Here is a 27,526-nt window from a genome sequence, read left to right as displayed (position 1 = left end):
TGAGTTTTTAATAATGTCATTCTTAAAACAATTCCATAGTCTCTATTTTTAGCAGTGTGTTCCTGGGTTCCTAGAGTTTTGTGTGTACAGATATACATGTGTGTGTGTAAATGTAGATTTTTCTTTTTTATATTTGATCTGATTGTAGAAGTAAAAAAAAAGAAAAAAAAAAGTCGCAATTGATTCATATGAAAGCCATTTATTTAATAAAAAGAGAAAAGGTTTCTAATTTCTTTCTTTCAGTACCATGTAATCACAAAAAAACACTGGTTATTTCAAAAGTAACTTCCAAATATTTTTTTTTTATGTAGCTTATATAAATAATGATCAATAATATACAAAATATTATATATAGGATTCTCCACTCTTCATCACTGAGGGACAACAGAAGAACGAGATCCCAGCTGGCATCGACTGCATTGGGCGAGGCTCAAACACTTTTGCCTGAATCATTTCAGTAAATGTTCCGCATTTACACATTTTAGCTCATTTCCTTGTTCAAGACTTGGAAAAATATCAAGCGTTATTTGAACCCTTGGTATTGAGACCAAGCATGTTTGAGAGGCTCAGTGACAACTTGTCCCGCTCATCAGGGTCTGGAGCAGAGCCTGACTTCTCCACCTTGAAGGTGTCTCCTCTCGCCAGAGGCAGATTTGTGGGGGCTTCACTTGGGGAACTACCTGTGGGTAGTTTTTCTTTGGCCAGTCTCAGTCTTTCCACAATGTCAATTTTTTCACTTGTTTTTGTTGCTGCGTTTACTTTTGGCAAGCGTATCCCTTTGCACATCACATAATCCTGTACCCCCAAGTCTGGTTTGGAAAGGCTGAAGAAGTCACAGCCTGTGTTTTTGCCATCAACGTTTGACTTTGGCAGTTTGTGGAATTTGAATTCTGGGATATCGTCCCCCTCGTTGGGCACGTCTGTCTCAGAGTCACCGCCTCCCTCTTCATCAGTGTGTGCATTAGACTTAAATCCCCATTTGAACGGCAGCCTTAGCTTACTTTTTGTGGAATCTTTCGCCTCCACCTCTGGTGCAGGTGAGACCTCCGGTTCTGGCGGGCTGGGCTTTGTCTCAATAGTGACATCGCTACGTGGGAGGGAAATTGCTTCGTCAACACCTGGAGACTTGACACTCACATCAGGTACACCGTTAGAATTTGCCGTTGTGTTGAGCCCTGATGTTTGCACACTAGTTGGAGAAAAGTTAATCGTTGGCAGGTTAAAATGTTGCAACGTGGGTTTTTCAGAACCGACCTCTATTTGCGGAGGGTTTATATCAATTGTAGGTCCCTTTTCCTCCACGTCCACTCCTTTGGGTGGGGTTAAGTCTAAGTTAGGAAGAGAAATAACGTCTTTCAAGGGATGGCTGTCAACGCTGACCTTTGGCCCCTCGATCCCAGTTTCAACGGACGGATCGAAACTGGGTGCTTCAGGTTTCAATTTGCTGAACTGAAGAGGGTTCTGTGGTGATTTAAATTCACCCAAATGGGAATCAAAATTCACATCTGCTGTTGGTGCTAAATCAGATATGTTGAAGTCTGGCATGTCAATGTCCATGTCTGAAGCTCTCAGTTCCACGTCAGGTGCTTCGAGAACGTCTGTTGAAATTTTGGCACTTGGAGGTGACAGGATTTCCCCTGTTTTTGGTGCAGACAAGTTGAGACCAGATTCCGTCTCTAAGTTGACGTCCGGTACTTCTATTTCTGTCTTTGGTAATTCCAAACTATTACCCTTGACATCAAGGGAAGGCAAATTAGGTTCGGACACTGGCACATCAATCTCTGATGTCGTAAGATTCAATTTTGGGAGATGGTCCCCGAGGTTCAAATCCAATTTTGGATCAGGTCTATCTAGATTACCTGCAATTGTGGGGGCAGGAAGACCTGAGTGTGAAACCTCAATGTCTTGTGCATCACCAATGTTCCCAACGTTGGGCAGAGACAAGGACATATCTGGGTCAACATTACAACTAGCATCAATATCTGGTGCTGTAACATTTCCCACTTCTGGTGTCTTGAGATTCAGCCCTTTGAAATAAGGTAGTTTCAGTTTTGGTATTTTTATCTTGCTACCAAGGTCTGCATCGACGTCTGTTTTTGGAGCCGTGATATTGAGCTCTGGCGTGTCAATCGTACCGTCAACCTTGGGTCCAGAAAGTTCTGGCACATCCAAAGCCAACTCAGGCTTCGCCAGGTGTGCATCGTCAAGGTCTGCCTTCGGGGTTTTCAGTGTTCCAAATATGTTTTTTTTGAAGAATTTAAATTTCCCAGGGGGACCTTCCACGTCTTCAGCGTTCACCTCCAACTTGGGGCTGTCAAAATCCACTGTTGGTAAGTTAATATTTCCATCTGTTGCATTTATTCCACCATCTATCCCTGGAGCTGAGACGCTGACACCGCTCATGTCTAAATCAGCGTCGAGATCTTTAATCTTTGGCCCTGTGATTGACCGCTTCCGTTTTTTGAAAGTGGGCCACTTCATCTTTGCAGATCGCGGTTCAATGTCTTTGACATGAACGCCCGCATGTGGCAGATCGAGGTTCCCGTCTGGTGCATTCAGCTCAAGTTCACTGGCTTGAACAGAGAAATTTCCCTCTGGTTTGCTTACACCAGCATTGAGATCCATATCAGCATCGATATCCATGTTAGCTTTGGGGCCATTAATTACCGGCTTCTTCCATTTATAATGGGGCCAGGGGAAATTCCCCGACGGAGCATCGAGATCAGCGCTCACAGTCGGAAGATCTGCGTCAACGTTTGGTAAGTTTGGCTCCTCCAGTTGGAGATTTAAATTTGGCACGTCTGCTTTGGGACCTTTTCGTTTCCTCCACTGGAGGTGAGGCCAGTTAATCTTTCCAGACGGACCCTCAACACCGGCATTCAAATTTGCCGTGTCCAGATCAGGAAAATCAGTTTCAACCTTTGGCAAATCTGCGTCAATGTCCGGGGCGTTTATGTCCCCGTCTATTTTCAGCGCGGGAGCACTCGGGGTGTTAAGGCTTGCATCTAAATCTCCGTCAACCTTCCTCCATTTCAAATGAGGCCACTTAATTTGGCCAAACCGGGCGTTGATGCCATGGTTTGGTGCCTTGGCGTCTACAGCAGGGCCTTTAATATCGGCGCTGGGAAGATTAAGGTCAACACCTGGTGCGTCGAGGGAACCCTGAGCGTTCGGCACGGAAACATCGGCGTCTATGGCAGGAACGTCAGCATCCACGCCGGCCTCTGGTACCTTGGGATGTTTCCATTTGAGATGGGGCCACTTAAATTTCTCTGATGGTTCATCAATGCCAATGTGAATGGGTTCTGTATTCACATCGGGGCTACCGAGGCTAAGGTTTGGCCCGTTGATGTTCAGATTTGGCTCTTGGTGGTCTAACGTGGGCAGATTGAAGTCTGTTGTGTTCAGGTTTGCGTTGGCAGCGGGGACCTCGACATCGGCGGAGAGGTCCGTGTCTGGCTTTGCTTTTTTGAATTGAGGCAAGTGAAAATTTGGCATTGTGAATTTTGGAAACTTTTTCTGTGGGAGTGAACCGTGACCGTCGGGCAGCTTCAAGTCGCCCTGCAGATCGTCGTTTATCTCCGGTCCCGTCAGCCCCACGGAGGGCATCTTCAACGTGGCGCCGGCGTCGCTCGAAGCCGCGGCTTGGCCGTTAACGTCCTGAGAAAGAAAGCACAGAAACGCAGACAATGAGCGTTCAGCGCTCCAGCGTGGCCAGCCGTGGAAGCAAACGATGCATCCACCTCGGCTCAAAATAGAAGATGTTCAGTAGAGTTTAGTCTATAATGTTTAGTATAAAAACCAACCTGGAAATCTTTTAAAAAGAAATTAAGAAAGACAGCAGAAGTAACAATAACCTGGAAATTCTGGCACCTTTTATAAGGCCAAGGATGACTGCAAACAATTCAAATTGCGTCACACACGTTTAAAATGTGCACAGTGCGCAGGGATGAATGCAGATATGAATTTGGTTGGGGATTATCAGAGATCAGTGGAATTACAAACTGTCCTTATGGCTTCAAAGACATTTTGGTTCTAAAAAGAAAATACGATACCCTAACCCAATTAAAAAATATGTTTTTTTTACCACAAGATGACTCTGAAGTCCGGATGTTAAGGAACCAAGATCCGCACTCGCTTGCAGGTTCTTCTTGGTTACAATTTTCATGTTGTCATCGTACGGTTCCAGGACCTTTAGGATCTGTAGTACTTCATTTCTCTTGAGGTGGTCGAGGTGGATAGTGGCAGCAACAATCTCATCGCCTGGGAATGAATGACAAATTATACAAATTATTATTATTATTATTATTATTATTATTATTATTATTATTATTATTATTACCAATCCATGACAATTTTATCTTTGACACAAACTTCTTTTCAAAGGGGCGAAGGCAGGGTTCCCCCTTGAACAAGTTGCACGTTTGTCCAAACCACACACACACACACACACACACACACACACACACACACACACACACACACACACATCACCTGGTTGCAGGCCACTCTTTGCAGCAATGGCATCGTCTGTTATCCCCGTGATGACGACGCCCCTGGCAGAGTCGTCCAGGAGGAGGTTCTCTGAAAAACCTCGGGTTTTCGTCTCTTCACTCTGCAACACAAAGTCACAGGCAGTACGCAAATTAGAGAGGAGGCTAGAGACATTTTGTCAACCTCAAAATCGCAAAGTCTGTACAACAATAATGATAATAATAATAATAATAATTATAATAATAATAATAATAATAATAATGATAAGGAGAAAAAGTAAAACATGTTTCAATGTATTCTATTTATTTGTTACAGTAGTTTCTCAGACTTGCTGTCTTGCCTTGTGATTGCTTTTGTTGATATATTGAGTTTAAAGGCAGGAAAATACAAAAAAGTGATCATTCCGCAAGAATCTCTCAAAAGCAAAGAAACGCATTGTTTACAAATTGCAGTCATTTAAAATCAGCAAACTGATTGAGGGTCGTTGAAGATGAAGGTGATACATTTTGACACACACTTCTAATATACTATTTTACACAGGTTACATGATTCAAAATGAAAGATGAAGACACGTGTAATGTTAAAGAAGCAAAACATTTGTTCGAAATGGGAAACGTTGACTGATTTTACGCGAGGTGTGACGTCAGTGTTTGGAGTCGCTACGCTTTGGGTGAGTGACTTGCAGCGGCATTTTTTTTTTTTTGGTTCTCCTCGAAAGCTTCGACAAAAGGCTCGTTAACGTCGTGACACATCAAATAAGCTCACACCTCAGGAATTCCAAAACCTCTGCCAGTCCAGAGGGAATGCAAGCATCCCGACCAGTTTGTCCGGATGCATTCTGCCTCCCACCGTGTCACTCTGAGACACTGCGCCTTCTACACCGCAACCCAGCCTCCTTGTTAGCTCGCAGAAATACAGTCTTGTGCGTGTATTCACCGCAACAAAGTCAAAAGAACAACGTCAAGAGAGAAACCGCTGACTCGTCTGCAGTCGTGAAACAGACGCTCCCCTGAAAGGCTGAAGTGTATCTCGCAGATTTTGCACAGGACGCACACAGCAAAGCGACGCGTTGTGAACACACAGGTGTGTGTGACGAGCCACCGTGTCGTTGAGAGGGTGCGGATCGGGAGATTTGAATTTCAATCGAGAAATAACATCGCAGTGCCGCTGGGCAGAGTCGATACGTTCTCCAACGCAAGTTGTGTTGTTTTATGAAGAAAACACAAAACAGAGTGCACGGCAAACAGCACAAGCGCGCAGCCCTCGCAGGACTCCTCCCTCGCCTGAGGGACACAGCTGCTCGTAAAAAAAAAAAAAAAAAATCAAACTCACGGTGTTATGATTTAAAGGCGTCGCCTCCGCATGAGTCACATCAGCATCACACTTATTACACAAAGCAACACTTATTGATACCACAACGGGAATGTGATTTAACGTTTGAGTGGATGATAGAGTAATAATTATCCGCACTTGAGACCTCAATGTCGATACATCATGAACATTTTCAGGCGCTGATTTAATATTTTTGCAACTGCAAATGAACATTTTATAGGATCATTTCATTTAAAATTGGATTTGGCCGCCCTCTCACCTCCCCTTCACCCCCCCACCCCCCCCCACCCACCCAACAAAAAATTATTACAAACATTTGTGGCTTGTAAAATATAGACGATAACTGACTGATTCAAATATATACAGTATACAATACAAAGTCTTTATCAAATGTTTGCGTCCAACACCACGGATTCGAACGAGTCCAAATGAGAGGATTCAGGATTCTGATCGTCAGCCAGTCAACAGCAACCCCCCTTCCAACAGAACCCTGCTCTGATTTAACAAACGGCAAACTCGATTGGACTCACCATCCAGCTTGCAGTGCCTTCCCGTGTGAAATGAGAAAAGATGTTCCCTCCTCAGAGTGGAAGTGCAGCTCTCTTGTGCAAGAACGGAGCAACGGCCGGTTAAAAGCTTAACGCCAGCGAGAACAGGTTGGACTTCACCAGCACCGCCTCCCAGAATTACTCCCGTCCTCCTCCTCCTCCTCCTCCTCCTCCTCCTCCTCCACCTCTCACATGCTCGCTAACTCACTACATGTGGCAAACAAACACACACACACACACACACACACACACACACACACACACACACACACCCATTTCAACTATGTTACAGAAAGCTTTGGCAACTGAAACTCAAGGTGCAGGTAAGATAGATACCGCGACAAACAGGCCGGACCAGGTTGACACAGAAACACGCACCGAGCACTGCTATCACCTGGCACTGCTCTCTGCTCTCTCTGTCCTTCTGTCTTTTCATGAATGCCAAAATCACAGTGGTTTATTTTTACACCTTACACTGAATAATCAAATAGTTACTCACCTCTATATTTTTCCAGCCAGATCCAAATTTAGCCGAATCCCTCTGAAGATGAACAACTGCAGGAGGGTCATCGTCATCGAGGGCTTTCACAACTGCGTTGTTTCATAGATTAGTGGCAGAGTTTCGTCCGTGTTCTGAAATTGACAGACTTGCGCTTGTGGGTCGCATCCACTGAATAATTTTATTTATTTTATTTTTTTTCAAACAATTAAAAGATGAAATAAAATAAGTAGTCAGCAAATATTGTGATTTGTGTAGCTGTTACTGTATTATACCTAAATCCATGCTTGCACAATCACACTTGGTCTGACTTGGTTTCATAATAAATATTAGTTATGAGTATGAATTTCTATATATATATATAGAGGGAGGTTCCACCCTGGACCAGTTGCCAGCTCACTGCAGGGCCGGTGCAGACCGGTGCTACGCTGTGCCGCCCCGATCCTTTGCTCACTATGTTTCAAATTTTGAAATGCAAATGGAGGCACCGACACTCTGAACAATGGACAACCAGTTTGACCACAAAGCCAGTGGAGTTTGTGCTGCTCTCAGCTGTTTTGGTCCAAATCAAATTGATCTCGCAAAAAAAAAAAAAAAAAAAAAGCAGCATCATTTCCTCGGCAGCGTTTTTTCATGCTCAGTTCCAGATCCGTAACAATTCAAGGGCCCGGCATGTAAACCTTCTACCATTATGCGTCCGCTTCAATGACCGAAATTCAAAGGAAATTGAAAATGAAACAAGTCCAGCTGGCAAAAAGAACACTTGAGAGACAGACACACTGTATGTCTGTCAATGATATCACATTCGTGGCTTTGACTTGAGTTTCAGTTCTCCTTCATGAATATTTGTGACAGCGTGAAGGAGGCCAGAGGAAGACCTGAATACTCACAGACACCCTCACACATTCCTCTGCAAATATTTTTACATCTGTCAACTTCGCCAGTGTGTCATCATCGTCGTCGTCGTCGTCGTCGCTCACATTTCTTTCTTTCTGCCAATCAAATGCATTCCATTCAGTCACACTTCCTCTTAGTATAAAGCAAGGTTGTTCATTAGGAGATGGGGGATTCGGGGGTGGGGGGGTATTTCTGAACACCTGCCTCTCTCTGGTAGAGGAGAAACTAAACACCGCCATTCCGGTTTAGCGTTAAAGTACTTAAGTGGTACCCATGGATAGGAATGGCATTTGGGGCATGTTTGGAAGCTTCTCATAGTTGCAATGCAAAGAGCAGAAAGCAACACAGACACCCGCTGTGCCATTCAAGGCATGACGTGTGCCAAGACTGCGAGACACAGCGGCAAAAAGCAAAGATCCAGCCGAGATTCTCATCGTCCTTGGAAGGAGCACCAACGATGCCAAGACAAGACGATCCTATATCATATAGGTATGTCCTTATCAGTGTAATAACTCCACACAGTGTTTACAATACCATATCCAACAATCAATCAAGTACATACAATAACAAAACGAGAAACTAATGACTTTCCTTGGAAAAATTCTCATATCTTTTTTTTTTCTCTCGGCCTTGAAAGTTTAACCCCGTTTGGATTCCTTTGTTTTTGCAAGCGTACAATATTGCAAAGCACCCGGGTTAACATACTTTTATTTTGAATACAAGTTTAGAAAAGCGAGTCAACACGTTTGATAAAAACCCTGCACTGCAAATATATCTGAACAGGAATGCAGCGAAACAAGAAGGCTGAGCACAGTGAAGGCACACGACTTATGGAATAAGTTGCAACATTCTTGCAGCATTTTGATCACGGCCTTACAAGATAGAGATGACTTACTTTCATTCATGGTACCACCTCTTAATTTAGTACAGTAAGCATTTGAAAATGGGTGTTAGTGCTTTAGTCATAGTTCTGTGGATTTGCCTTCAGTGACCCACTAAATGAGCCATAATGAAATAAAATAAAATAAAATAAAAATAAAATAGTGGTCATTGCAATGATCTGTTTGTCCTTATTTTTGTGACATGAGCGACCTAGAACACAGAAACAATGCATGCCTAATTTGTGGAATGGCTGAGCGCTACTCTGCTTCATACACCAGCAGTCAACAGGTTGGACACACCTGTTTCTTCTTTATCTTGACTGCTTTCTACACTGTAGATACACACTGAACACATCAAACACATGACCGAGAGATGTGGATTAATGTGGCACAAGAAAGAAAACTTATATGCCTAAATATGATATGTTTTATATATATATATATATATATATATATATATATATATATATATATATATATATATATATATATATATAATTATATATAATTATATATAATTTCACACTTTTTTTGTTGAATGCATATTCCATATATATAGTTTTGATGCCCTGAGTGACGATCTGCAATGTCAATAGTCGTGAAAATAAAATAAAAACCATCCAATCAGAAGTAAGTGGCCAAATAGCACTTTTATTTATTTATTTGTTCATTTATTTATTTATTTACTTACTCCACCAACGAATCAGCAGCATCAGTGACTGAGCTGGTTTTGAGTGTGACTGTGCTGAGCATTGTAAAATACTGGCACTGGCAGTGATGAGAGATCATGTAGCTATGATTTGTCTCCGGTCTCCAGTGAGGGTGTGGCGCGTGAACCACTGACGAGCTTCACTGCCACAGTTGCGGTGGTTGTGGCGAAGTCCAGCTGCGATGTGTCACAGCAGCACGCACATGAATAAAAAAACAACACCGGAACTCCTCCCTGAACACAATGCATCAAACCACACCAAATTCAAATCGAGTGGCGGAGGCTAATTTGACCAAGCGCCGCCGCGTGGTGCACGACATTAATTCCACCCCCAAGCAACCAAGCGCTGTTTCCGCACGGACACATTTCACTGCGACACAACAACAACAACAACAACAAACCTTACGGCAGGAAGGGCGCGTCAGGTCAGAGCTGCCTCGTGTCAACCATCTAATCATGGATGGAGATGTGTTTGAAGCCGCGTCTCATTTAAACTGTAAGCGGGAGGTGAGTTTCCAATGATTAGTTTGGTCACTTCCGGTCAAGTTTTCTTACTTTGTTGACTTAAAGTCCGGGTCCGGGGCGTTTCAGACTTCTGAGTCTCCGCCCTCACACACACACACACACACACATACACACACACACACACACACACACACACGGAGGAGAGAGAGAGGGGGGCGGGGGGGGTAAAGGTGTTGTAGGTTAAAGATGATGAAAGTCGCGACACCTTCTGGTATTGTTGGAATGTGTGTCTGTGTTTTGACCATCTTGTTTAGTTACTGTGTGTGTGTGTGTGTGTGTGTGACAGAGAGAGAGAGAGAGAGAGAGAGAGAGAGAGAGAGAGAGAGAGAGTGTACCAACACCTATTGTTTATCTCCAATGCAAAGAACCCAAAGCATCTGCCTTGTTTCCGCTTGTGCTTCTTCTTCCTGCCAGTCTGGAATGTCACTTTGTGTTTGTATGTTGTTCATTCTCCTAATCCCCTAGCAGCTACACTACATGAGGAATAGTAACACTGGATCATATATAAAGGTTTAAAAATATCATCAAAAAAAAATTTTATATATATATTTATATATTAATATATTTATTTATTTATTTAAATGAGTATATTCATAATTTACGTTCATAAAGGCAAATCTTTCGATTCGGTTTATTTCAATTAAAATGTTAAAGAGGGAGGCTTTTATTTTGAAAGGTGATCCTTGGTTGTTTGGGGTTTTTTTGTTACTCGTTTGCTTCCTCCACTTCCTTGTTTCAAACTTTAAAATAAACAAAATCACTCGCTTGATGAAGCGAGACTGGATTGGACGGATCGACATTGAAGCGACGCACGCGAGTGTCGAGGTGTCGGGCACCGACTAGTGTTAGCATGATGGAACTCCACCTCCTAAAGGATCTCCAGGGTTTCCACCCTGTGGCTTCCAACGGGACAGCAGAGAGGATCGTTGAAGTTGTTGAAGCAGCAAAGTAGCGGGAAGCAAACTTGGAAAGCAGTTTATTGAGCCCAAATGAGAGTTCCTTTAACAGTGTACAACACATTCAGACTCTGGTACACACTCATTCATTGTTATGAAAATATTTATAACACTGCTATCATGACGTTGACAACTTGGAAGCAACTTTCAATATATTTTAAAACACTATGTACAAGTGGAGCTTGAGTGGAGTCATCCTGTTACTTAATTTCACCAGAGTCTATTTCGTTGAGGAACCTCTGACACTTGGCCATGAGGATTTTGATGGCTTCAGTGACGAGGACATCAGGGGCCAGGATGCCGGTGGACTCCACAGAAACTGGAGGGGAGGAAGACACGGTGGAAGGCTCAGTGTGGGACAAAGGAAACCAGAACCAGGGACCTTCAGCAGCCACATTTCACAACTCAGTTCACTCACACAGACAAACACATGCGTTAGGCACCGACTAGGCAAAGAAAAGTGTGATGCATTAAGAAGACTAATGTCACTTGACTGATGTCAAACTGCGTGTTAAGCTGCATGAGACAACAATGTGAGTGAAGGTTATTTCATTACTATTTTTTATTTTATTATTATTTTTTATTTTATTATTATTTTTTATTGAGCACGGCAATGAAACGCAGATCAAGGGCGTTGGGAACAGAGGTAGGTTTGAATAAGTCCAGTACTTCTTCCGCCTCCTTCCCAGCATATTTAAGTTGTGGACATTTGCTTTTGTTGTTGTTGTTGTTGGTGGTGGTGGTTTTTTTTTTTTCCATTGAGTATTAGGCTTACATATTTTTATCATTGTATCTCTTTATTTCCTTTTTCCTTCTTTTTAAGCTCGAATAAAAAAAATAATAAATTAAAAAAAAAAAAAAGTTTCTTACAGTAGAAGGGTTAAGTGAGGGCAACTGGACTGAGGTCAAAAGGTCAAGTCCAGTTTCCTGAACTTGAGACAACGACGTCATGTTGAAAGACTTTGATTTGTGGTTGGTCTGTGCAGCTGCCACCAAGCACGCAGACACATGCACCTCTCTGTTTGTCCACGGGACCATTTTACAAGCACCTGACTAATGATGATGTTTGTTGGAGGGCAGAGGCCGGCCGTCTAAACCCCGCCCCCAACATCACTACTTTGACGTTTCCCCAGGGACTTGAATTGTTAGTGAATAAATGCCATGGGCATGTGGACTTACAGATGAAATGGTCCCGCAGTCTCTTGATCCTCACGCTGTTCTTCAGGTCTTCGTGTCGCAGGACTTCTCTGCTGCAGGTGTCCAGACGACTGTTGACCACCTTGGCAACTTTTCTCCCTGCAAAAGACAAAAGAGGACAAAATCATTCGGCTGCGCCAGAGAAGCCGACTGCGTGCATTCACAGTCATCATCATCATCATCATCATCATCATCAAATTCCTCAGGTTCTGCTGAGGTGCTTCTGCACCCCCGCCGCCCCCCAGTGAGGCTTTGGGCTTCTGGACTCCTCCAGCGGTGTTCTTCATTGTATGCACTGCTCATCACTGTGTTGATGTTGCAATCTACTGTGTGTGACACCCACTGCATGTCTACCACCCCAGAGAGAGAGAAGGATCCTCCTCTCAGGCTTCTTCTTTTTCCCTGGGAAGTTTTTTTTTTTATGATATTTTTTTTTTTATCTCCTTTGGTTCCACGCTCCGAGGACAGAAGGTGTGACACCACTGGAGAATGGTTTGGGGAATCTGGGTGGCACAAATATGTTAATCAGAGAACTTGGCGATGGTTGTCTACTGCTGCGACGCACTCTATACATCCATGCTGTGAGCACCACTGCACAAACGGCCTTTTTCTGCCTGTGTGATCTGCATGAAGATTCCATGAAGATTCATTTTCACCCAAGTCACAGGCGAGGTTGTTGGCGTACCTGCACAAATAAAAGCCGAGCGCTGCAAACGAGATGGAAGAATCTTACCGTCAACGTCTTGGAGCTCGATGACTCCTCGCGAAAAGCAGTTCTTCAGTCGTTCAGCCTTCTCTCCTTCCACCGACTCCAGTAAGGAGATCTCGGGGAGGAGTCGGTAGCTGGCTGTGGCCACCGGGGAGAACTTGGCGTGATCCTTACCTGGACACGGAACACAATGCATTCATGGAGGACTGATGGGAGACAGCATGAAGAATACATGGTAGACTTAAAGAAGAGCAAGGCAAGCGGCAGCATGAGTGTGTCTTTCAGTGTGTGTGTGTGTGTGTGTGTGTGTATATCAATTTAAATCCAATTTGTTATTTGTCATTGTCAAAATAAAATAGTTATAAATAACAACGAGATGTCGTTTGTAAGCCTTCAATACGACACAAAGTGCAGCCGGTGCAAAAAGTGTGTAGTTGCATCAATGTCCAATGACAATGATGGCCAGGGAGGCGGTGTGTGAGGTGGGTGTGGGCCAGTCTGCTGGTTCTGGCGTGGATGGACCTGCACCTCCTCCCAGAGGGCAGCAGCTGGAAGAGGAGACGTGCAGGACGTTGTGTGTACTCGTCGCTCACCGATGCCCTTCACACAGTGCATGATGATGTCCAGCTCCTGGCCCGGCCGTAACTTAGCGATGAGGATGTCACTGTGAACCGGTCCGATGCTGGCGTCTGCAAACACGTCTGCTTGGTTCCCGATAGGGACCCACTTGATGTCTCTGGAATAAACTTATTGAGACGGCGCCGGGGAGAAGAGGAGCAGATTGACCTGATGAGACGGCAGCAGTGAGTCGAGCGGTGACATCACCACCGTGTGCTGTTCATATTCACAGCTACTACCCAGAATTATAGAATATCCTGAAGAGGTTGCTGTATTTATGTATGTATGCAATTCAACTTCAAAGGTTAATGTGACATATTATATAAAGGAATAATATGCAAATCAATATATTTCAAGTTTTTATTTCTTTGCATTTTGCTGATCAGGTCTTGAAGCTTTAAAAAAAAAAAACTCAAATTTTATAATAATTTCCTGAGTTTGTGGGTTTGTGGTTTTAATAAGCTGAAAATCTTAATGAGCAAAGTTACAACAAGGAACTGCTTGAGATGTCAGATTGCGTGGAATGGCTCAATAAAATGTGTTGCTTTCATCTTTGAAACAACTTTGACTGGATATTCTCATTTCCCGGGTGGTGCCTGCAGTGATGAGTGTGTGTCGGTCTCTCATGACTCGTCTCCGCTAAGACTCACCCATGTGGTTGACATAAAGCTCCTGAGGGTCCGAGGAGTCCTTGCTGGCCTTTGGGTTCCTGTAACAGTTTATCTTCAGCTGCAGTTGAATGGTGTCGATTTCTGAACCTTCTCCGTCTGCATCGTCTTCGCCTGGATTCAATCACAAATGACAAAGTTGGGAAAACATTAAGTCACCGGGAGTTTAGTGGCAAAACTGCAAACCTGTGCTGGGAAAAATAATGAATTCTTCACAAATGAAAAGAAAAGAGTTGCAGGTGCAGATGTCGCCGGTCACATTACTGGCACTGCTCTTCTCTTTTCTTTGTTCTTCAACGTGTGAGAGGTCGCAGGTGGGTGTGCGAGTAAAACCAACACTTTGAGTGAGAGAGTGTCAATGAATTGCACTCAACCTCGTGCACCAGCAGCAGCTGGGTGCGTGCACCAGCAGGCCGTGTTTTTATCGGCTCTGTTTTTTCGCGCTCTCACCTTTGGTCAGAAAGTCTGAGCCAATCAGTGCCCTGCTCGTCGCTACGTCACCACTGAACTACCAAAACAGCGCCCCCTACAACCGCATAGCGGCCAGTGCAAACGCCCAAACTGCCTCCCAGGTTCCGTCCTCCTGCTCGCTTGCACAAATGTTGACATTTCAGTCTCCGAGACTGAAGCACGATGCAAGGCATCGTGTGATGTCACAACCACAACGTGCTGGATTCATTTATTTCAACTGCATTCTTCCAACGTCTCGCCTGTCAACAGCAGGATTCCAACAGTATTGAGAAAACATCATGTGCAGACGCAACAAGCTGAACAGCGATTGCCGGTGATGATGAGAGACACGCCCACCTGTGTTCCTGTACTCAAAGAGCCGAGGGTCGGCTTTGATGGGGATGAGGCCCAACCTGTGAGCCAACACTTCATCCTGGACAATAGATGTATTATTGTAAATGAAGACCTTCTCTATAGCCATGGTTGGCACCTGGAAGACAAACGAGAGAAGTTCAGAGGTGTGAAAACCCGAGCAAAGCCAACAGAATGTCCCCACTGATCCCTTCCCAAGTGTGCACTGACCTCTGCTAGCAAGATCCTCCTGAAGGCATTGGCCATGGCTGCGTCGATCCCAACCATGTCAAACTCAATGCTGTCATCACCGGTGTTCACGACATCGATTCGGAAATTCTGAAAAGCAAAGCGCACGATTAGTTCTCCTCTCTCTGGACGCAGAGACGTTTTCCAGACAGCAGGAGGGCCAGCAAGAAAAGCAGAGTTGCAGAAGAGAGTGCAGTCCAGTTGGTCACGGTCTGAGACCCTTCATCAAGCTGCAGATTGATTGGATGGATCATTGCAGTATCAGCAAACTTCACCAACAGCTCAGTTGTGAATTCCTCACAGTAGCTTCTTGGTCTGTCACACAGGTTCGCCTCCAACTCCAGCTAGATTTGTCTTGTCTGTCGTGTCATCAGTGTTTTAGTACAGAGTTTTGTGTTTGTGTTTATTTTGTTAATTAATGAGTCGCTAAAGCTGTGGCAATTGCCTGAGCAATCACCAACAGAAACAGACTTTGTGCTTTAGGTTCACTCTGAAGTTGTCATCAAATAGTTGAGCTGGCTTTTCTTTTTATTACCCACTTGATATTTTTTGTTGATTGGTGCACCTGTTTGTTTTCCTTGGCTGTTGTTGGAAAATGTGAACTTTCTTGGTGTTAAAGGGGCAGAGAGCATAAGATTATTCTTTTTTTTTTTTTTTGCTCCTTTTGCTTCAAAAACTGAACTTTTTTTTGTTTTTACTAGATCTGGTCATTTCTTTGTCACTAAAATAAAATAAAAATACAAATTCAACCTTTAGTGAACAAAAGCAGAAACTTACCTCTTGAAAGTTTCGCATATCCCAAGCATCGTCATAGCCAGGGTAGTTTCCAGGGAAGTTTGTTGTGTGGACCTTAAAATCAGTGGAACAATAATGAGCCAATTCAACTGATACAATACAAGTCACAGTTTTTCCCCTCGTGCAGCAGCTCCTGCGACTCACAGTTGCTTTTAAACGTTCATTCATACCGACTGACAGGAGTTAACATTACCGCCTATATCCGCAAGGGGGCGCTGCCAGTGGGCTGCTTGCTGGGCTCACTGGCCTGTTGTGTTCATTTTTTAGTCCTTGCAGCCTCAACGGCGTGCTCTTCAAGCGATTGTGTAGCTGAACAGTTAATGTGTAATATATGAAATACAGCTATTTTACCACTTCCTGACTATTAATATTATTTCTTCAAGTTCGGCGGGGCGGATTAAAAAAGCTTCACGGACCGCATATGGCCCCCGGGGCCATAGTTTGCCCATGGCTGGCTTAGGCTCTCGTGTTGATGAGACAGTTTCCCTCCCAGTGCTTAAAACCAATATTACATATATGTAAATATAAAGGAATACTGGAGAAGGAATCTAAACTCACTCATTGGGACTGTGGCGCCAAGAGCTTTGGCGAAAAACAACTGGCAGAAAGTCAGACTGACACGGAGAGATTTGAACAACGCACGCGAATGCATCAAAATAATAATTAATGTTGTGCTGATGTTTTAAGTGCTGATGTAATCAAAAGGTTGACGGGAAAGTGTTTGTAGAGTATGTACGCACACACACAAACACTTTCTACGCACGCTCCCTATTTCGCTTGTGTATTTCTCGCTCAAACATTTCACACCATCAAAATTGAAAGAGAGAGAGAGAGAGGGAGAGGGAGAGAGAGAGAGAGAAGTTGGAAGCGCTGACTTACATTATTGACGCCAAATTCGCCCAGTACGACACGATTTCGTATTTCCTCCACGTTACTCATGGGCGACGCCATTTTGCCAGGGAAAACGCCGTCCTCCTCAAAGGAAGTGACGTCAGCTATCTCGGCGTGAGCCGGAGGTGACGCAATTCCAGGTCTCGTCAATTTAAAGACGCTTCCTAGCTTCCCCTGCATCTAATTCACACATGACCAAGAAAGTGTCATTCAGACGAGACTTGGTGTGTAAAATCACACTTTACCATAAAAACAAAACCAAACTTCATTGAAGTGACGAGTGACGAATTTATTGGCCAGTGCATTTGCAATGCCAATGAATGACGAAGGTTTCAAAGTTGTTGTTGTTGTTTTAGCAATCAGTGAACCATTATGTGAGAGCTCTCCCCCACCCCCTCCACCTCCACCCCAACCCCCATCACCCATCCCTCTGTCCGCCTGATTGGCTCCCGCTGAAACCACAGAGTCACATTTCCAGAAAAACGGGATCATGACTGGGCCTGTTTGCTTCTGCTCTTCTTGCTGCTCTTCTCACACTTCTCAATGCGAAAAATCTTGTCCATCATAAAAGATGCAGTTGTTTGAATCATTTGAAAAACAAAAGGTTAAAGTGTTTGTTTGTTTTTTCTCACTGGTAGGCAACTAAAAAGATGTTTGACTGACTAAAAAGTATTAAGAGGATTATGGCTTGTTAAACAATTGAAATGACACTTATAATAAAAGAAGACAAAGAAAACTTAGGCATTCAAATTGTAAATTGAAATAACCTCAGCATTTGCTTTCTAATTATTTCTAATAATTAATGTCAGAGGCTTGAACAGCGGCTGAGATTGCTGTGATACGATCAGCTGTTCTGGATGAATTAGAAAGACATCAGCTCCAGCAGTGGCAAACTGATAGTTAAGTAATTAAGTCTGAAGAAATCACAAGCCAGGGAGGAGGAAATGGATTTTGAGAGAAATGTTGCACAAGAGCAAAACGAACAAGAAAAAACGTGACTGGCAGATTGATGCAGTGAGTCAGGCATCAGACTCATGGGATGAACGGTGACCGTGGAATCAAACATCTCAGATGTCAGATGACATTGTGACTTTCTTTCTTTCTTTCTCTTTTATGCTACTCTGCATCACATCAGTGCTCACACCAGCATGTCAGGTAAAAAGTATGGAAAACAATTTGGAGATTGTGATCATGCTCACGGATGCTTGCAATGCTCGGAACTGGAGACATTCAGATCATTACCTGTGTGTGTGTGTGTGGGAGAGAAAGAGAGAGACAGAGAGAGGGGGAGAGACACAGAGAGAGAGAGATTTAAGCGAAGGTTTAAGTTCAAATAAGAGGCAAGATATGGATTGAAGTTGTGATTGTGATCCTTGTCATTCTTTAGTTTTCAGGGTGGATAGAATTTGTGACTGTCAGCCCTTTGGGAGGTCACAGTGAACACTGGCACCTTCGCCCTTCCGCTCCCGTCGAACATCCGAGAGGAAACAAGTTTCCAGGAGGTGAAACAAGTTTTTACATGACAACAATCCAAGCATGGGCAAACTACGGCCCGAGGGGGCCATATGTGGCCCGTTGAGCTTTTTAATCCGGCCCGACAAACTTGAAGAAATTATATTAATAAAAAGCAAGTCAGGAAATAGCTACATTTTATAAACTTTTTAAGTGTTTTCAGAGTCATTTCAATAAAGAGCGCTCTGGGGCTTCAAAGACTCTGATTGACTTTATTGCAGCTTTGCTTTGCCTCATTTTCAGTTGACATTGAAGCAACATGTTTTCTACATATCTCAGGATAGATTGTTTCCTCCTATGAGGTGGCTCACCAAAACACTCCATCCATCTGCTGCTGCTGCAGCCCCTCTTTCAAATCTTACCACCCAGTGTGGCCCCAGCAGTCAACAAGTTTGCCATCTGTTTCAGTTCCTCCAGATCTCGGTGCTGCGTTTGATACGGTTGATCACCACGTTCTTCTGAGCAGACTGGAGGATGTTATTGGCACTAAAGATCGAGCCTTAAATGGGCTCAGGTCAGATTTGTCCGACCGACGTCAAAGAGTTAGGTATGGAGTCCCTCAAGGGTTAGTCCTTGGACCAATTAACCTTAACATTTTCATGCTATCTCTAGGTAGTGTTATTGGAAAGCATAACAATAATTTCATTTGTTTCTGTACAGTAATTTGTGTTTGCCACACCTGGAGTTTTGTCTCTGTGGGTTCCGCCAAGCACTCCCACCTCCCGTGACAATTAGTTTCGATATTACTTTTGCCTCCAATACTGATGTCTTGTTTTTAATCAGACTCTTCAATTCCAATAATAAGAATGTTTTCCAGGACAGCTTTTTTCAATTTCAGAATAATTGATAATTTTTGATAATTTCCTTATGTCTATTAAAGAAACAGACAACACGATTGATGCCTTAGTGACCATTTGATTAGATTACTGTTCTTCCATAGTGTCTGGATGTCCAAATTCTTCTCTTCGGACTCCACAATTAACTCAAAACACCGCTGCATGTCTACTAACTCCACATGAGCACATTGCTCATGTCCGAGCATTTTTACACTGAAGTGAAGATCCTCCTGATTGCTTCTAAAGCTCTTCACTCTCAGGCTCCACCCAGTGTTGAGGAAAAGCCCCCTTCCTTCATCATCTTTCAATCTGAAGCTGTGAGAGGGTCACACTGAACACTGAAGCAGAGGGACAAATAACATGAACGAAGAAAAATGTATCTTTTCTTGTTTTATTGTTTTTAGAAATGAAATCCTTTTTCTAGTTAAATGTTACAGTTACTTCTGTGGCGATGAAAATATTCTGACCTTCTGTGTTAAAATGGGTTGAGAAATTTGGGTTTTCCCCAAGGTGAACTGCAAGCTATGCAGGCTTTCGTAATCTCTTCATTCCCAGACGTCATTCTGTGAGTCACAGTTCAATATTCTGCTCAGGCAGCAGGTGGTGTTCGTGTCTGCCAGGGAGGGGGGAGGGGGGAGGGCAGCCAAATAGGTGTATTGTGCTCGTCAATGACGAGAAGTGAACAAAAGGGTTCTGTGCCATCAACCTGCATGACCATATCAGGAAAACAGAACGTGCACACCTTCAAGCTGACTCAATAAATCTCACCTTAACATTCAAGACAAGACAAAACACGGCAGCCAGGAGGAGAAGTGAAGGAACACGGAAGATTTGGACTTTATTGTCAGGATTATTGGGGGATTTTACAGTCAAATGGGGACGACTTCGCTGGGAGTTCTGAGACTTTTAATTGTGTTTTTTCAGGTGAGACTCCTCGCTCTGTTTCTAACGGCCATAAGGGCTGGCAGTCGTTTTTTTTTTTTTTAAAAAACGATTAAAAGTTAAACATGATTAATCATGTTTTGATTTGCGTGTTCAAAATTCTGCTGTTTTTCCTTTTTAAGTCCATGTTGATGTAAAGCTGTTCTTCTTGGTTAGTATTTTGTTCGAAACAGTGCATGAACAACACCGTTCACCACTGTGCCGCGGCACACTAGTGTACTGTGAGATGATGTCAGGTGTGCCGTGAAAAACTGTCCAATGTCATCTAACTGGTCAAAGAAATGAACCATCGGTGTGGTTTCCATTGTGGAGTGACTGTGCTTTAAATCCTCCCCGGATATCAGCTTTGCATCTAATAGTAGCAGAATTAGTTATACTAGTATCAATAGATTAAAACACTTTTTTTCTTTTCAATGTAAAAATTGTGTTGTGGCTCAAAGGTTGAAAAGGTTTTCTCCTGTCCTCTCTTTCTATAAGATGTATCCCATGATCCTTCTTCTCCTCTTCCAGGCTGCAGCTCTACAGGCCACCGATGGGCCTGCATGTGTACCTGGATTCCAGCCTGATGAGTTGATTTTGAATGTGACCACAGAGCAACTGAGGCCTCACAGCAGGCTGGGCAAAGGTAAGAGTGCTCTCCTTGGTGAATGGACCCCAAACACGTCCATTGGGGGCAACTAAGGGTTCAGTGTCTTGCCCAAGGACACAACGACAGACGAGGATGGAGCGGGATTTGAACCACCTACCTTTCGGTCAACCCGTGGGACAACCCGCTCTACCTCCTGAGCCACAGTCGCCTCCGACAGTCAAACACTGTTGGTATTTTTGGCAGAATGTTCATGACTCTGACTTCTGATCTCAACTGCAGTCCGATCATTGAGGAACGGCAAGTCCATCTGTTTGTTTGTATTCATTATTTGCTCCTTTTCATGATGTCCAGTGACCTTCACTGACTGCACAGACCGGACCAACTTCTCTTTCACCAGTTCCAACAATCAAGTCAAGGTTCAACATGACGGCACTTTGATGGTCAGTAAAGTGTTTCTGCTTTTTGTTTTTTAAATAAATGTTTCCCTATTTCCCTTTTTAGTTCCTCGTGCACCTGCACTATTTTGTTGAGGTTCAGGAACCTAATAACCATGCATGCATGTCTATTTTTTAACAGGTTAAGAGAGAGATTGCTCTCCATGACGGCCACCTGAAGTTCAAGGTTCAGAACTTGGGTGCACAGGGCCACAAATTTACCCTTCCTGTCAAAGTGGTGAACCTTGAGCACAGGTGTCACAATGTTGACCAGCAACAACCTCCTCACCATCACCTACACCGACGTGCTGCTGAGGACTCGGTCGCTTATAAGGTAAATTTGAATTAAAATAAATAAAATAAAGTAGCCAGGAAGAAAACACACAACAACACAAATGTCAAATGTTTCAAGGTCTTTGGGAATAAAAATAACTAGTTGCTGGATGAGATACATGATAAAATACACAAACTAAGATGTGTAAAATTTCAGGGGTCATTGCAGAATACACTAAACATATACACTACAGAATACACTAGAATTCCACTGTTCTCTGCCATCCTGTTGAATACCAGTGTTTAACCAGAGTGTCTCAATCTCCAGGCGCCTGTCATATATTTCCCAAAGCCTACGAAAGGGCTGAGAAGAAAGAAGAGAGACTGGGTTATTCCTGACATTAATGTTTCAGAGAACAACAGAGGACCGTATCCCCTCAAAGTGTCCCAGGTAGGAGACACTTTCACCTTCAGCATGTGGAGGTTTCAGTTCTCTGCTCAAGCATGACTTTACTTTCCTTGTATGTCTTCACTTTCTCCTGACCTGTTTCACATCCTGTTTTTATTGTTGCTGATGTGGTTGTTGTCAATATTTTTTTTTGACAGATTCGTTCGAGTGAAGATAAAGTGAAGACGATTTATTACAGCATTACTGGACCAGGAGCTAATGAGAGCCCTGTTGGTCTCTTCTACATGGACAGAGCCAGTGGAAACCTGTTTCTCACACAACCGCTGGACCGAGAGGAGAGAGACCGCTACATGGTGAGCAGCTTTTCAACATGAACACTTGGTCACCGCCTCAGCGGTCACACAGAATTTATTTTTACCACAATGCTTATTCATTATATATATATATATATATATATAGGAAATAACATTATAAACATGTATTCTAACTTCATATTTGTGTGTCCTTTCGCAGTTTCAAGCGTTTGCCCTGGCAGAGGGCTCTGGAGATGCTGAGTCTCCCATGGAAATTGTTGTGAATGTGATTGACCAGAATGACAACAGTCCCAATTTTGAGAAAGACACCTACATGGGAGAAGTCGCAGAGGCCTCGCCAACAAGTACAGTTTGGGATTCTGTTTCATGCCTTAAAATGTGTACTTCATTGAGATGGCACATAATGAAAGTCACAGCTAAGAAAAAAAGCCTTTCCATATGCTATATTTTCCTTTGCTAATTCCTTTAATATATACATGTGTATGTATGTATGTATATATATATATGCTGCATGCCATCATTTGATCTTTTTATTCCTGAAAAGTACCTTTTTAATGAAGTCTCTGAAAGCCGTTGAAAGATAATTTATGCAATCCTTCTGTTACTTCCTACCTGCAGATTTTGATGTGATACAAGTGGTGGCCATCGATCTGGATCAGGCAGACACTGACAACTCAGATATTCGTTACTCAATTTTAAGCCAGGATCCTCAGTTTCCCAAGGAGAACATGTTTGTGATTAATCCAATTACTGGTGGCATCAGAGTGAATGCAGATGGACTGGACAGAGAGGTGAGACTGAGAAAATATCTCTTGCATGTGTTTCCAATGGCTGAAGCAGGAAGGAAATTTAGTTGAACCAAATACAATTCCAAATGCTCCAAATTGCTTCATCCTGCACCTCCCCAACCCCTAAAAGAGTTATGTAGGCACCACTTACTGTGAAAAGTCAGTGGAAGGATGTCACTCACTCTGCATCTCTTTTACTAGAAATACCGCGAGTACACGCTGGTGGTCCAAGCAGCAGACATGATAGGAAAAGGGTTGACTGGGCAAGCCAAAGTCATCCTGACTGTGACTGACAGCAATGACAACGCTCCAGCCTTTGCTCAGTCCAGTGTAAGTACCACACTGTTTTCCTGCCTTAAAACGTGTTTTAGGTGTCAATGAGTCTGTCGTCGACATCGGTGTCGCAGGACAAGTCACGTCGGAGGCGCTCTTTGAACGGTGCAGTGGCTTCATAAGTGACATCACTAACGAGCGTGTCCCTCTGCCAGTATGAAACTGCAGTTGATGAGAACAAAGCGGGCATTCAGATCCTGACCATGACGGTGTCTGATGGTGATGAGCCACATTCCCCTGCTTGGAACGCCAAGTTCAAGATTGTTGGTGGAGACCCAGGTGGATATTTCACTGTCAAAACAGGAACTAACAAACAGGAAGGCATCATTTCTACTGCCAAGGTAGGAATTACACCTGGTGTTCACACTGCAGGGATTTTTCCCTCAGAAAACTCGTATTTTGTTCCAATTGCTTTGCTGCTGTTTCCTCATGAACCAGGGTCTTGACTTTGAGAAGAGTGGCAAGCACACTCTGCTGGTTGCCGTGGAGAACGAGGTTCCTTTCGCAACTGCACTGCTCACTGCGACAGCCACGGTGGTGGTGACCGTGCAGGATGTGAACGAGCCGCCAGTCTTCGATCCCGTAGAGAAGCTGGTGTCCAAACCAGAGGACCTGGCTGTTGACTCTGTCGTGGTGCAGTATGCTGCTTCTGATCCAGACACTGCACTCAAGCAGAAAGTCTCGTAAGTCGTCCAGCTTTGGGTTTGATGTTGAAAGCAGGTGGTACTGGCTGGAACTCAATAGAAACTAACAGGTGCTCTCTTGTTTGGAACAGATACAAGATTGTTCGAGACCCTGCAGGCTGGCTGTTTGTGGAACCAGACAGTGGTATCATAAAGGTCAAGTCAAAGATGGACAGAGAGTCCGCCTTTGTCAGGGAGGACAAGTATACCGCACTCATTGGTGCATATGATGATGGTAGGTCTAGAGGCGGCCTGGGACTTTGTGCACCTCTCACTGCTTTAAAGAGAACTGATTTTACTCTGTCACTCCACCAGATGAATACCCAGCCACAGGGACCGGTACTCTGATAATCCATCTTGAAGACGTCAATGACAACGCACCTACCATTGAAGAAGACGCAATTACGGTGTGTCTGCTTTTTACTGCTTTACCTTCTAATATAGTTTGCGTGCATGTGTGTGGTACAACAAGCTCTGACCTTGCGTGGACTCTCCCCAGGTCTGCAACAAGAAACCAGCTCCTCAGCTTCTGTCAGTGACGGATAAAGACGGACCAGGCTTTACATCTCCATACAGAGTCTTCCTGCAGGGCAGTTCAAGGACCGACTGGACGGCCAGAATGAACGACACCAGTATGTGTGACACAGAGTGACGTCTTTTCTCTGGATTTCTGTGGATGCATTGGATTAGGATGAATTAGACTGAGAACGCCCAGTATAATTCATATCCTTCATATTCCTGTGACCAAGTCAATGCAAGATCCTCAACATCGCAACGCTTTCAATGGAAAACCTTCATTTGAAGCGAGCTCAAAGCATGAAGACGGACTATTGACGTTGTGGCATATTTTTTTTGTTCTTCTCTTCTTCGTGTCCTGCAGAAACGGGCATCATTCTCAACCTGAAGACCCAGCTTGAAAGCGGTGTGTACACGGTGGTCCTGAGGGTTGCAGACAACCTGGGGTTGGAGCGGAACAGCACCGTCGAGGCGACAGTGTGCGACTGCACTGGCGAGGAGTTGGACTGCATCGTCCGGGCTCCTGCTCGAGCTGGGCTCCCTCTCATCCTGGGAGTCCTGGCTGGACTTCTGCTGCTGTTCAGTAAGGACTCCACTGACTCAAAGTTTGCAAAGGAGGAAAAAAAAAACCCGACAGAAACCTTCATTCCACGATTCTGATGAAACTGTTCACGACTTAGCTGACCTACTCAGGGAGCGCAATGATTGTAGCGACTGTCAGGTTGGGGAAAAATGAACCCAGGGAGTCTCTTCAGCTCTTTTGGCTGAGTGAATATTCAGCCAGATACGGGCGTTTCTGACAAAAAGTGCAAAAATATCAGGCGGCGGAGAGGACGCAGATAAATCTGTGGGCTCACTGCGATTTAGAGAGATGAGAGTGACTGTAGCCGTTAGTTTGAAGAGGAAGACACGAGGCAGCACAATCAAAGTCATTTGGTTTTCCTACCTATGGTTCTTATACATATGAGAATCTCCATAGATCAAACAGGGTCCCAGTGCTCCCAGTTAGCTTCCATCTGGCACCAGCATATCTAAGGAAGCCTGGTGTGGACAATCCAGCGAGTGTTTGGTATTTAGGCTGAACACTAGGGGGCGCCCTCAAATAATCCAACCAAGAAGAGGAAGAAGAAGTTGGAGGAGGTTTTGTCTGTGAATTAACAAAAACACAATAACTTTAGCCTTTAATTGGCTCGCTAGCAGCTGGTAACTGCTCTTCTTATCAGTACACTTTATCTTCTCATTGTAAAACTCCAATCTGGCCCAACCTTTGTGTGTGTGTCACTGCTGCTAATGCGCCTTGCAGGCAACCCTGTTTGTTTTTCTGTCGGGTTCTTCTGATTTTTTGCGTGCGTTTGCATCCTCAGTGCTGGTGCTGCTGCTGCTGATGTTTGCGAGACGGCGAAGAGGAGAGAAGAAGGAGCCGCTGCTGCAGGACAACGACATCAGAGACAACATCTATTACTACGACGAGGAGGGAGGTGGCGAGGACGATCAGGTACGGAGATCTTCACACTTTTAAAACACCGAGAAGGTGAAGCAGAAAAGGAGCTCCATGTGGAGTTGATGGGCTGTGTGGCAGAGGACCACTGTCATCTCTCCCTCTCACCCAACGCACTGCACGGCTCCGCTCTGCTTTTGTCTGTGTGTAACGCGTCCCGTGTGACCCACCAGGACTATGATCTGAGTGTTCTCCACCGTGGCCTGGACAACCGGCCCGAGGTCTTCAGGAATGATGTGGTGCCCGTCTTGATGCCTGCTCCTCAGTACCGTCCTCGCCCTGCCAACCCAGATGAAATTGGCAATTTTATCGATCACGTGAGTCAAGACGTTCAAGATCCCTTCAGTATAACAATATTAACTGAGGCATTTTCCAGAAAAGCTTGGCATCAAGCTTGGCATAAAATATATATATTTTATTTTGTGTATTGCTCATGGCTTTTCTAAATGTTTAAACTTTCTACTTCACCCTTTCTAGAACCTGAAAGCAGCTGACGGCGACCCAACGGCGCCCCCTTACGACTCCCTGCTGGTGTTTGACTACGAAGGAGGCGCTTCTGACTCGGGGAGCCTCTCCTCTCTCAACTCGTCCAGCAGTGGCGATCAGGACTATGACTGCCTCAACCAGTGGGGTCCACGTTTCAAGAAGCTGGCTGACATGTACGGAGGAGGAGAGGACGACATGCTGTAAATGCAAAGTTGGATGCACCTCGCCGTGTGAATGATGGATTCATGTTTGCAAAGATCAAGTGATGTGAATGAATGAATGAATGCATCAGACAGAAAGCCCCCTGTGGAAATCGTCCACACATCAGTGGGCCACAGTAGTTTGATTTTCTACATGTTCTCCTTCATCTTTCTGTTTTGTCCCACAAGCTACTCAGTAGCTCCTCACAAACACAAGGTTTTGTTTGTTTCGCTGTTCATTAGAAAGAAAACTCGCTTGGTTTTTACAATCACTTCATGTTGCTTTGAGGAATTGGTGCAGATATTTTAGCTTGTGTCACTGCGTTTTTAGAGGCACACAGAAATACAGTTGCACTGATATAGTTTATGTCATTTTGTAATTGTATGAGTCTGCATTTTACCTATTCACTTTTTAATTCTTGTTTGTTGTTTAATTTGTACTACCTCTGAAATTAAAGTGCTTTGCTTTTTTCAATTCCCTGGTGAAAAATATTGGTGAAATTTACATTGATAGTCACTGTCAAATCCAAAGAGTCAACAATTATTCATACATGCTGGATTGAAATGCATTTTTTAATGTGCAGAAAAGTTTTTTTTTTTTTAAATGCTGTGATGACCTTTTTGTGAAATTTGGTTTTTCACTTGAAAATACTGAATTTCTATGAGATGAAAATGCAGCAGTTGTGGTAAAAGATGTGTGGAACACTTGCAGATTAATGTTGCCAAAATATGCAAGTGGAGACATTTCAAGGTTCGTCATTGTTAGATAGATGGACAGACAGACAGACAGACAGACAGATAGATAGATACAGACAGATAGATAGATGGACAGACAGACAGACAGATAGATAGATGGACAGACAGATAGACAGATAGATGGATACAGACAGATAGATAGATGGACAGATAGACAGACAGACAGACAGACAGAGTGGTGGGAGGTG

The 27,526-nt window shown here is 43.9% G+C and overlaps 2 protein-coding genes and 1 long non-coding RNA gene across 4 annotated transcripts; 1 reads left to right on the top strand and 2 right to left on the bottom strand.

Moving 5' to 3' along the window:
- Positions 1-311: 311 nt before the first annotated feature.
- On the bottom strand, positions 312-6,512 carry LOC142901533 (uncharacterized). The gene is made up of 4 exons (XR_012928993.1): positions 6,357-6,512; positions 4,495-4,615; positions 4,088-4,263; positions 312-3,660 (listed from the first exon to the last, which is right to left on the bottom strand). It is a non-coding gene; the product is annotated as an uncharacterized LOC142901533 (long non-coding RNA).
- A 4,332-nt stretch (positions 6,513-10,844) lies between these two features.
- Positions 10,845-16,902, bottom strand: polr1c (RNA polymerase I and III subunit C). Its single transcript, XM_076046145.1, has 9 exons — positions 16,758-16,902; positions 15,861-15,932; positions 15,066-15,173; positions 14,841-14,973; positions 14,016-14,147; positions 13,341-13,493; positions 12,772-12,921; positions 12,021-12,137; positions 10,845-11,160 (listed from the first exon to the last, which is right to left on the bottom strand). Exons 1-9 carry the CDS (start codon positions 16,827-16,829, stop codon positions 11,042-11,044), a joined length of 1,056 nt encoding a protein of 351 aa, XP_075902260.1. The 5' UTR covers positions 16,830-16,902; the 3' UTR covers positions 10,845-11,041.
- Positions 16,903-19,833: 2,931 nt separating this feature from the next.
- On the top strand, positions 19,834-27,057 carry LOC142901667 (B-cadherin-like). 2 transcript variants are annotated; one of them, XM_076046285.1, is made up of 18 exons: positions 19,834-20,041; positions 20,570-20,684; positions 21,000-21,088; positions 21,225-21,416; positions 21,684-21,806; positions 21,962-22,117; positions 22,278-22,422; positions 22,697-22,869; positions 23,068-23,196; positions 23,355-23,540; positions 23,638-23,882; positions 23,975-24,117; positions 24,198-24,289; positions 24,382-24,514; positions 24,763-24,981; positions 25,763-25,893; positions 26,070-26,213; positions 26,374-27,057. In XM_076046285.1, exons 1-18 carry the CDS (start codon positions 19,991-19,993, stop codon positions 26,584-26,586), a joined length of 2,679 nt encoding a protein of 892 aa, XP_075902400.1. In that variant the 5' UTR covers positions 19,834-19,990; the 3' UTR covers positions 26,587-27,057. The 2 variants fall into 2 exon arrangements, with proteins under 2 accessions (XP_075902400.1, XP_075902401.1); XM_076046286.1 differs by lacking the exons at positions 19,834-20,041; positions 20,570-20,684 and adding an exon at positions 20,733-20,874.
- The last annotated feature ends 469 nt before the right edge of the window (positions 27,058-27,526 follow it).

The sequence above is a fragment of the Nelusetta ayraudi genome, unplaced genomic scaffold, assembly GCF_046127955.1.
Source record: "Nelusetta ayraudi isolate G7.1 ecotype Tasmania unplaced genomic scaffold, CSIRO-AGI_Nayr_v1 ptg000089l, whole genome shotgun sequence".
NCBI classification, from domain to species: Eukaryota; Metazoa; Chordata; class Actinopteri; order Tetraodontiformes; family Monacanthidae; genus Nelusetta; species Nelusetta ayraudi.
This window is presented reverse-complemented; position numbering and strand designations above follow the sequence as displayed.